Source organism: Dama dama, chromosome 1 (genome assembly GCF_033118175.1).
Source record: "Dama dama isolate Ldn47 chromosome 1, ASM3311817v1, whole genome shotgun sequence".
Lineage (NCBI taxonomy): Eukaryota > Metazoa > Chordata > Mammalia > Artiodactyla > Cervidae > Dama > Dama dama.
Window position 1 is genome coordinate 48,399,503 of NC_083681.1, and position 11,298 is coordinate 48,410,800.

Below are 11,298 nucleotides of genomic sequence, written 5' to 3' on the forward strand. Positions count from 1 at the left end.
CAGTATGACATGGGAAGAACAGAGGGGAAAATGGGGAATGAGTGGAAAATAGTGTTGAGGATGAAGGAGGACCTAACAAAGGAAGGATGTCTCAGGAACCAACATGTTATCACACACTCAATATACATCTTCCTTGCTGACCATCAGCTGACCTGACTCCACCCCTGAGGGACCCAGCCTAACCTTGACCAATGACTTCAAAGGACAAGGGGGAGCAAGGGGGCAGAAGTTCAGCAGTAAAGAATAAAAGGCCACAGCATCCTGCAGCAGCACAGACTTGCTTCTGATGCTTCTGTGATCACCTGTAAGCTCCACGACTTGACATCATGGTGCATTTTACTGCCGAGGAGAAGGCTGCTATCACTGGCCTGTGGGGTAAAGTGAATGTGGAAGAGGCTGGAGGCGAGGCTCTGGGCAGGTAGGAAGTGGACTTCATGGGGGAGGATGGTGAATATGAGCCTGGCAAATTGATCAGCAAATTCGTTAAAATTTCCAAGTCACTGATTTTCCCTCTGCTGTGTTTCCATCTCATAGGCTCCTGGTTGTCTACCCCTGGACCCAGAGGTTCTTTGACAGCTTTGGCAACCTGTCCTCTGCCTCTGCCATAATGGGAAACCCCAAGGTCAAGGCCCATGGCAAGAAGGTGCTGACTTCCTTCGGAGAAGCTATTAAGAATTTGGACAACCTCAAAGGTGCCTTTGCTAAGCTGAGTGAATTGCACTGTGACAAGTTGCATGTGGATCCTGAGAACTTCAGGGTGAGTTCAGGAAGTGTTCATGTGTTCCCTTTGGCTTTTTACTTTGGAATAATAATGAAAGTTGAGTGTTTTATTGGAAAGACTAGCAAAGATCTCAGAAATCATAGATCAAACTAGGTGTTAGGAGGACAGACTTCCAGTGGGCATACCGAGACCCCCTTGATTCAGGACTAGTGACATAAAGAGCTTCAAGCAGTCTTACAGTGCGTGCATGCTAAGTCTCTTTAGGTGTCAGACTCTTTGTGACTCCATGGCTGTAGCCCACCAGGCTCTCTGTCCATGGGATTCTCCAGGCAAGAACACAGGAATTTGTTGCCATTTCTTTTTCCAGGGGGTCTACCCAGCCCAGGGATCAAATCTGTTATCTCTTACATTTCCTTCAATAGCAGGCAGGTTCTTTATCATCAGCGCCATGATGAGCATCCTTAAATTTTCTTAAAAATTTTTGGGAACTTCTGTCAGAATTGGATGTATTTACCCCAGAGAGTATCAAAGAATAGCATATTTTTTCAAGGAGAAATAAAATCTGGCTTTTTATAGAAGAAGTCCAGTCTCAAGGAAGGAGATAGATCCTACGTGATTCCTGATGTGTGAAGTTTAGGAAGATATTTGGGAGAATAACTTTTAGCCAAATCATCTCAAAGAAAAATTGATCAATTCTCAATTAAATTACCCATCAGTATTGTGACTAAGTGGAGGCTTATTGCTGCATTGGTTGGAGGCTTTACTAAGCTCATTCTAACAACCTATGCAACCCTGAAGTCCTATGAATATAAAAATTAGAGGGAGGGAAAGAGGCAAATAAAAATAGTGAAATAGGAGAGAGGCAAGGGATATAGGTAGACAAAATATTGTATGGAGGGCTCATAGAATTTAAATTAAATTGAGGGACAAACTCATCTGAGTTTATTGTGTAGATATAACCCATAGAGCAGTTTAAGATGTGCACTTGGGAGTGGGTGTAGGTACTAAGCCATTATTTTCTGCAATTATTTAGGAAACTTATACTTGGCATACCTAATTCTCATTCTATCTCTCACCCAACAGCTTCTGGGCAACGTGATTGTGATTATTCTGGCTACTCACTTCGGCAGAGAATTCACTCCTGATGTGCAGGCTGCCTGGCAGAAGCTGGTGTCTGGTGTTGCCACTGCTCTGGCCCACAAATACCACTGAATTCTCTTTTCAATTCACCATTTTGTGTCCCCAGTGTCTTCCTTCTGCCCATGGGGATTAGGGTTTGACCTTGAAAGCCCAGCTTCTGTTTAATAAAGTACATTCTATTCAGTGATCAAAAATTAACATTGTATTTTCTCCATCATTTCATCTTGTGTTAAAGGAGAAACGGTTCATTAGCTGAAGGATGGGGAGAGACATAGGAAGAAGTAAGAGTCCTTACAGAAGCATTTGGGGAGCTCATCAATGGAAGACAGACATTATGGAAGGATGATTGAGAGAAAGCTAAGGTCGGGAAAGAAGTTTTCCGGGGTGGGAAATATTTATTTTAGTGGTTGGGGACTGACTACCACAGTTCAGGGTGGCAATACTTACTGTATCAGGAAGGCAGACATAGTAAGTGGTGTCTGAGAAAAAACAAGATAGATTTATGATACATGTCAGAGAGTTTGCAGAAAAAAATAAAAGTTTTGTAGGGGTTCATCATCTAGACTCAGGTTACTTTTTCAGCTTGTTCTAATGTACATTTTGGCTCAACTAAGTTGTCATATATCTTATGAGATTGAATTGAAGATAGAAGATCAGTTGAAGGATAGCTGAGAATTTTCAAAAAAATCTCCATGAACCAACAATAGCTTACCCTTTTATAAAAGATTCCACTGTCTCCTTACAAAGCCAAGGTTAATACACTTGAAATCATTCTGCATCATATTCTGATTGAATGTAATGTGCACTAAAATAAAATTAGAGTTAGGATAGTATATAAATTGGGGAGACAGGAGGATGACCAAATCTTCATGTAGGAGATAAGATACTAACAAAGTCTCATAGTCTAAAATTAGCCAGCCAGGGCTCAGTAATATACATGAATATGGCTCTCTAGAAGCGGAAGAGATTAAGAATTAGGAAAGACTAGATAATATAAGTCTTTGAACATAAAAATAAAAGTTATTACTATGATAGTAGCAAGAGTAAGCAATAAGTATTCTTAGAACTTTAAATGACCCAAGGAGTAGGCTTTAGAGGGGTCAAGTAATCTGCTTAATTCACACAAAATGAATTGAAAATTGCAGAGACTAGACATGAATTCTAATTAGGGAGAACAGATAATGGCCTCAAGCCAAGAAGAGCAGTGTGTTCAGCCGTGTTTTACTTTTTGTGACCTACGGACTGTAGCCCACCAGGCTCTTTGTCCATGAAATTTTCCTGGCAAGAATGCTGGAGCCGGTTGCCATTTCCTCTCCAGGGGATCTTCCTGACCCAGTGATGGAATTTGCATCTCCTGCTTGGCAGGCAGATTCTTTACCGCTAAGCCTCTGGGGAAGCCCTGAAAGAAGATCAAGGAGGTCTGCAAAAAGTGAAGGATGAAGAAGGGGAGAGTGAAGAGGACATATTTTCTGATTGGCTGGGGTAGATGAAGAGAAAGGGGGGCGGGCAGCAGATGAGAAAACTCACAGTGTGGTTCTAACAAGAAGAGGCCTGCAGTGACCGGGGGACTTCATGTAAGAGAAGCATTAATTGAATTATTCTTGAGGGCATCACTGCCAGATTGCTCAGAGAATCATGAGCTCCAGGCTTGGAGTCAAACCGTCCTCTTGACAACTGGCAAATTTAACCCTATGAGGCATTCATTTCATTGCTCCCACACATTAATTACAATATTTCCTGTGAATTACCTTCTAATTTGGCCTTTTGCCTTCACAATGGGAATAAACAACCAGTAATTACATTGTTGCAGACTGTCAACACACTGGTCTCTCTGTGTTCCATTGCCTATTTATTGATTTGAATGCATTGGATCTTAGTAATGGATGGGAGATCTTTGTTGCATCCTGTGAGCTCAGTAGTTACATCTTGTAGGTATAGTTGTCCTACAGCATGTGAGATCCTAGTTTCCCAACTAGAGATTGAATCCATGTCCCCTGAATTGTGAGGAGGATTCCTATACGTGGGACCACCAAAGAAGTCCACCATTGCCTTTTATTATGTGATTCATGGGGTCGCAAAGAGTCCGACATGACTGAGCGATTGAACTGAACTGAACTGAAACAGAGTAAAGAGAGGCTTTGTGTGGCACCAAGACCTTTCCACCCAGTCAGTCAACAAATAACAACAAAGTACTTTTTTTGATCTATCGATCTCTTTTTCATCCTTCTTGCCCCTCAACTATTACTCCGACTCTGAATATCGAAGGGTCTGGGATGGTGATGATGAAGGAGCAAGCAGAAGATACATTCTTCCTTCCTTAAAGATCTAGGTTTAGATCTAAATTTTTCCAGTTCAGGACAACTTACCTGAAAACAAAAACATATAATTTACACACACACTCATGCATATATTCAGGTCTAGAGGACTCAAATTTTTAAAGATGAAAAGATGTCTAATTATTGTTGATAGACCATAAAAGCCTGCTGAGAAAAATAATGTGATAGCACAATTATCTGGGAATATTTATTTAAGAGTCAGAGGGCTTAGAGATTGTCATTACCATGTTTAAAATACTATAATGGTTTCTTATTCCCTATCCTAGAAGAGAAGTTCTAAGTTATTAGGTTTTTGCTTTCTCTGAAACAATATTTTCTGCCATTCTTACTTTTACTATTTATGTATCAATCGCACCAACCCACCACTCATATTTCTAGCATAGCAGACATTCTTAGAGATTTGGATCCACTGTTCCAACTTTCAGGACCTCTATCCCAATACTCTCCACTACAGATTCCTTCTTTTCATTCTGGGCTGCCTCAACTATGACCTTCTTAGATTTATTCCTGACCTAATTATGGCCCTCTCTCATTATGTCCAGATATTAATTTCCTTAACAGCAAATGATAATAGCTGAAATTATTTGTTGATGGGTTTACTTATTCATTTTCTGTATCTTCCACCCCAAAATTAGATAAAGAAGAAATCTTTCTTCTTTGTCTATCTTAAATCTTCAGTACATAGAACAATCATAACACAGAGTCCTTCAACAAATCGTTATCGAATGAACATTTGAGAACCCATGGGAATGAAAGTTTGAAAAAAAATTATAGTTAATTTTACTTAATGTAAGAACCATAGTGTTTGATCGGCTCTCTTGAGATGGAATGTGTTTCTCAGAGTGCAATCAAGGACACTTGCCTGGCCTTTCCCCTGTGTTGTCATTTGTACTAACGGGGAGCCAGCTCTAAACCTAAGAACCTGCTGCTTTAGTTTGAATTCGAGCATCCTGCTAGCTCTATGATTTGAGATGCATCACTTAGTACCGTAAGGTCTCTTTCACTGATCATGCTTATCAAAGTCTATTTTGTGAGAATTAAATACACTATTATATCTATTAGTTCACAACTTGGGACATAAGCTTTCTTTATCTCTTTCTCTAAAAATAATTAACTTTATCTATAACTACTACCTCTTAGAGGCAGTATTTATGTTATCTATAAGCTCTATCTATCTGCATTATATGTGTATGTGTATTCATAAATATATGTGATTTTTGTTCCAAATAATAATGCTTTTTAAAAAATTTAGCTATAAGAATAGTTATCATTATTGAAACTGATTGAGCTTTGGTAGAAATAAAAGATTGTTTTGTGAGGAAATGGAAAATAAATTCAAAGCCTGAATTTGAGGAATCAGCAAGACAGGTCTAGAGGAAACAGAAGAGATGAGCCCAAAAGCCAAGAGGTTATAAGGAAACAAGGATTGATATAAGAGGTGAAACATTTGGAAATATTGAGTTTGAAAGGAAAGAAGCTCCAGAGACCTGAACTAAGACCAAGATGTAATGCATTAGGGCATAAAAACTGTTTTCTGAAGTCTAGAGGGGTTTGTTTGGACTCTATTGACTTTTAAAAGAAGCCTATATAGAGATGAGGATAGTGTCTACTGGAAAGTATAACTGTATGAAAGGAACTTTGCCTTTACTGGTTATTTTTCACTTTTCCTCTCCAGGAGGCAGAAAAAAAATTGCCAAGGAGAAATGTCTATGCAGCATATGCAGGCTCTGTATAACAAAAGAAGCTAGAGTTCACAAATATATTGTTAAGGCTATTCATACATTAGGGCTTCTCTGGTGGCTCAGACAGTAAAGAATGTTGTCTGCAGTGCAGGAGACCTGGGTTCAACCCCTGGATTGGGAAAATACCCTGGAGAAGGGCATGGCAACCACTCCACTATTCTTGCCTGGAGAATCCCTATGGACAGAGGAGACTGGTGGGCTGCAGACCATGGGGTCACAAAGGTCTGGACACAACTGAACACCTAACCACAGAGTGCATTCATACACTGGCTGAGCATTTGTACAAAGTTGTTTCTAGACAGCCATTTCAAGCTTACATCTTATAAATCCAGAAGTGGGATAAGTGTCTCTGAGGGAGAGAAACAGCTAAAACACGTGGGTAGGAGTGAGTACAATAAAAAGCTATGAGTGTTTATTTTTGAGCTCACAAAATATGAAGTTGGTGCTGCTAGGAAGATAGGAGGAGGGAAATCATGGGCAAGTTCCTAGTCTAGCAAGGGGACCAGACTGTGCTTAGAGACAAGGCAAAGCCCCAGGCTTTGTGGGAAGGTGATATCTCTCGGTCCTAAGTGGGAGCGGAGAGGCCAGCCTGGAACTCTCTGCTCACTGTATACATCTGTTATCTCTCTCCACCTCCACAGCTCCTGGAAATTGTGGTAGTGATTGTCTTGACAAACCATTTTGACCCAGAATTAAGCCCCAGCGCAGGCTGCCTGAAAGATGATGGTGACTGGACTGGTGAACACCCTGGCCCACAAGACTCTCTGAGGGCCCTGCGCAGTAGTAGTGTCAGCAAGGAACAGCTTTATTGTTCTAATAATAATAATAACAACAATGATAGTAACAGTAGCAGTAATGCTCTACTAAGAGTTCTCTGTAATTGTCCTCAGGTCTGCTTTCTCACATGCTTTTAGGTATGTTAAAACCTTAGGGATTCTACACTGAAGTGTGTTTGAGGGGACGAGGAGGGCTCACCATTCAATTATTTCATGAAGTAGAGATTTCGGCAGGAAAATTAAAAACAGAGCACCAAAGGGATATGGTTGGTACATACACTTGGGAGAATCATATACTTATGAGTTATTCCAGTTAAAGATATGGGAGTGCTCTGGCAGGAGGGGAAGGATGTCAGGGGACAAGAACTCCATAGGACCAGATGAATAAGTGAGTCTTAAGTGGGTCTGGAAAAAAGACTTCAGTCAAGACAAAGGATCTGGATGGAGGAGGAGTACCAAAGTGGAGATTGTTTACAGGAAATTAGCCAGGTCTTAAGATGGCACCGTCCAGGCAAGGATGTCATTCCATTCTAAGAACACATTTTCTAAAAGTAACTGGTTTGTCATAACCCTTGTGAAGAGAGATTGGGATGGGAGGGGTTGGAGGTCAGAGCAGGGGATACCTCTTTTCAAAGTCAACTTCAAAGAACTGCCCATGGACTTTACTAAGGAACTGTCTGGGTAAAGTGAAGAGAGCAGCCTAGGAAGGATATTTATTTATTTATTTTTTAGGACTTATTTTATTTTTTCTTTTAAATATTTACTTGTATTTATTTATTCGGCTGCGCCAGGTCTTAGTTGCAGCAGGCAAGATCTTCGATCTTCTTTTCAGCACACAGGATCTTTAAATACAGCATGTAGGATCTAGTTCCCTGACCAGGGATGGAATCTGGGACCCCTGCATTGGGAACCTGGAATCTTAGCCACTAGACCACCAGGGAGGGAATGTTAAATTGATTGTTGCCAGGAGGAGACACATGTGAGCAGGCTGGCTACAGCATTTCAATGAAGAGAGACCATTGTAAACTGCTCAGAGAGAGGGACTGTCTAAAAAGTGAGAGAAAATCAGGAGTTAGAGGCAACTTCCAGAATCATTGCCTGCTTTGCTGAAAAGATGGGTAGTTATTCCCCAATATTCAGAGCTCCAGAAGCCCCTGAGTCTGGGGCCTTGCAGGGGGCACATACTCTGCTGAAGATGGGCATCAGGGCTAGAGATAGACAGTACCCAGAGCCAACCCTGCAGGCCAGACCCCAGCTGAGTGTGAGTGAGATTCCTGGCTGTGGTCACAGTTTCCTCTTCTTTCTTTTATTTCTCTGACTTCTTTTCTTGAAGCAAATCCTTTTGGCATTAATCCAAACTATTTTCTTTATATCTCTGTACCAAATTGGTCACATAAATCAGTGTTCACAGATTAGCCACTCTGTCATGGTAAATAAACTTCCAGAAACAGAAACTTTAATCTGCATTTTACATTTAAGTCTTTTCCAGGCTGAATCGATAAAAGTGTCTCACTATATCAAATAGACAGGAAGGATTTATTTTCCATTAGCAGAAATTTGGCTATTAATATAATATGTTGGATTGAACTCTAAATTTTAGAGTCCCTCTGTAAATACACATGAAAATTATTATTTTTTATTATGTGTACATATATTTATCAGAGTGATCTCAGGGAGAAACAAACCAGCTTTCTGGAGATCAAAATGTGGGAGCAACAAATTCTGAGATAAAATGAATCATTCCCTCTCCCACTAGAAATGTGTCTTTTCCAGTCTTGTAAATGCTTATTTGGATGCATGAGAACAAACTATCTTAGATCACAGTGGCAGTGGTCTGTGGAGTACTGGCAGTAAAGGTTGCCTCTGACTGATTAGATATGAAGAAAAATCACACTTGGCCAGGAGTGTGGACCCAGCACATGAGACAACTCGGTTCATCTGGAGCCACTGCCAAGGAGAAATCTTATACCCTCTTCATTAAACACAGAAGCACCTATTCCCCAAAACTTGATAGTGTATTCTGTGATATGAATGCATAGATACATGTCCTGGCCAGAGACACTTTCCATATAATCAGAATGAAAAAAATTATTCAGACAAGAACATATATTACTGACAGAACTCAGTAACAAAGGGGTGATGTTCAATTCTTCTCTAAATTACCCAGTTCTTACCTATCTTATTTCTAAACTGATGCTGGATTGGGATCATTTTTACTTGGTTATGAGAACTATAACAGTGTGAGCCCCATATAAGCTTTAGGAGCATTGGTAACCCAAGAAGAGCTGTGGCTTCTTCTATTAATATACCCTGGCTGAACAGCAGAACCGTGTCTTGTAAACACCTGACACAATGCTCACCAGAGTTCTAAATGTTGCTCTTCCTAACTCTAGCTATGCTTCATGGTCAGCCTACTGGTCACTTCAGGAACAGTGGTGGGGACTTTGAGATATGAATTGTGCAGTAGAGGGTAGGGGGGAAAACAGCAGAATAGCCCTGATAGAGCCACCAACACTATCAGAGACACAAATGTCCATCTTGCTGACTCTCCCTTGCCCAAGTCCCACCCCTGGGGGTAGCCCCCCACCTTTGACCAATAGTCTCATTTCATTGGGGGAAGGAAGGACCTGGGGACAGGAGATGAGGAATAAAAGGCCACGCAGTGAAGAAGCAGCACGGACTTGCTTCTGGCCCATTAGGCTCACCAGTAAGCTCCCAGACACCATGGTGCATTTTACTACCGACGAGAAGGCTGCTGTTGCTAGCCTGTGGGCCAAGGTGAATGTGGAGGTGGTCGGCGGTGAGAGCCTGGCAAGGTAAGCACTGGACACAGGTTGGACAGGATGTAGAAAGGCAGAAAGTGTTCCAGAAAAGAGGGACTGGTTAGCTTTCTTACATACTCTGACTTCTCATCTGTTCTGTAACTATGATCATCCCGTAGGCTCCTGATTGTCTACCCATGGACCCAGAGGTTCTTTGAGAGTTTTGGTAACTTATACTCTGAGTCTGCCATAATGGGCAACCCCAAGGTCAAGGCCCACGGCAGGAAGGTGCTGAACTCCTTTGGAAATGCCATTAAGCACATGGATGACGTCAAGGGCACCTTTGCAGATCTAAGTGAGCTGCACTGTGACAAGTTGCACGTGGATCCCGAGAACTTCCGGGTGAGTTCTGGGCATGTCTGTGCTTTGTTCTTTCATCCAGGTGTCTGTGCTGCCCTTATAATAGCGAACACTGACTTAAGTCTTGTGCTATAGAAGTATTTTCTGGAGGTAATATTTCAGAGAAAGGCTTGATTTTGATAGATTGTTCCATAGGTCAAAGTTAAGACCAAGTAATTACTCTATGACTAGTGGAGGTCACTGGTCATCTGATAATTCTGAAAAAAGAAAAAATGTTGTGAAGTACACTAACCAAGCTTGAGCTATGTTTTTTGGCCTGGAGAATATAAACTGAGCCAAGCAAAAGAATATCTTGCCTTTGATAATTGAAATTTCTATGAAAATTGATGAATACATTTCTTTATGATTTTTGAGTTTTGAACCAGGACTAAACAGGGCAAAATAGGAGCAACTTTTCATGATTTGTTCCTCCTCCTCTCATCTCTAGCAAAGATGAAATGTTTTTGTATACAAGGTGCTGGATTCTTTCTCAAATGGATGTCTAAACAATCTGAATGTGTGTAATATCTGAAGACACAACATGCATATCAAGTCCCCTTTCGGCACTATAATTTTCCTTTTTAAAATAAAGGAGAGAAGTAATCCATAGCAATGCTCTGGGGTTGGAAGTTGATAGAGAAAATGGGAGAAGGATATAACACAGTGGGGGTTCAGACTGGGAGTCACTGAAGCCAATGTCAAGTCTATAATGATGCACTTTTATGGGAACATGGATATGAAAGTTGTTCAACCTCTTATGAAGAAGGAAATGGATGTTGCATCTATTTGCTGGAAGGGCAGCTTGAGACCTTCCCTTCATATGCACTATCTTCTTTTTATTCCCAGCTCCTAGGCAACATGATATTGATTGTCTTGGCAACCCACTTCAGCAAGGAATTTACCCCGCAGATGCAGGCTGCCTGGCAGAAGCTGACAAACGCTGTGTCTAATGCTTTGGCCCACAAGTACCACTAGTTGCCTGGCCAACCATGTCGGTGCCTATCTGAGGGCCCAGTGTCCCAGCAGCTCATCTCCTGAAGACAGAGGGAGAGAGCTCTGATTCTAGACACAACTCCAATATAATACAAATGAAATAAAAGTCAGAGTCTATAATGAATGGTTCTGTATTTTCTCTTTGTTTTTATCTTTTATAAGTTGATTCGGAAAAAAAGCATTCCTATTGTAACTGGGAATATTGGAGATTGTGAGTTTGGGAAGGTTATAGAAGGAACCCTAATAAGATTCTATGAGAGTGACTTCAGTGGGTAGTTAATCTTAGGAGGGGAATGTAAACTTCTGAGATGGACAAGGTCTTTAGAAAAAGGAAAGAAATGGAGTTACTCTAGAGAGATGCAAAATGATTGTTAATAGTGAGCTGTTAGGAGACAAAGTAGGGGTCCTATATAGTCTGTTATTTGTATA

The 11,298-nt window shown here is 41.0% G+C and overlaps 2 protein-coding genes across 2 annotated transcripts; both read left to right on the forward strand.

Moving 5' to 3' along the window:
- Window positions 1-326: 326 nt before the first annotated feature.
- Window positions 327-1,933, forward strand: HBE1 (hemoglobin subunit epsilon 1). The gene is made up of 3 exons (XM_061148745.1): window positions 327-418; window positions 535-757; window positions 1,805-1,933. The coding sequence occupies exons 1-3, from the start codon at window positions 327-329 to the stop codon at window positions 1,931-1,933; spliced, it is 444 nt and encodes a 147-aa protein (XP_061004728.1).
- A 7,506-nt stretch (window positions 1,934-9,439) lies between these two features.
- On the forward strand, window positions 9,440-10,851 carry LOC133060874 (hemoglobin subunit epsilon-4). The gene is made up of 3 exons (XM_061148758.1): window positions 9,440-9,531; window positions 9,657-9,879; window positions 10,723-10,851. The coding sequence occupies exons 1-3, from the start codon at window positions 9,440-9,442 to the stop codon at window positions 10,849-10,851; spliced, it is 444 nt and encodes a 147-aa protein (XP_061004741.1).
- Window positions 10,852-11,298: the final 447 nt, after the last annotated feature.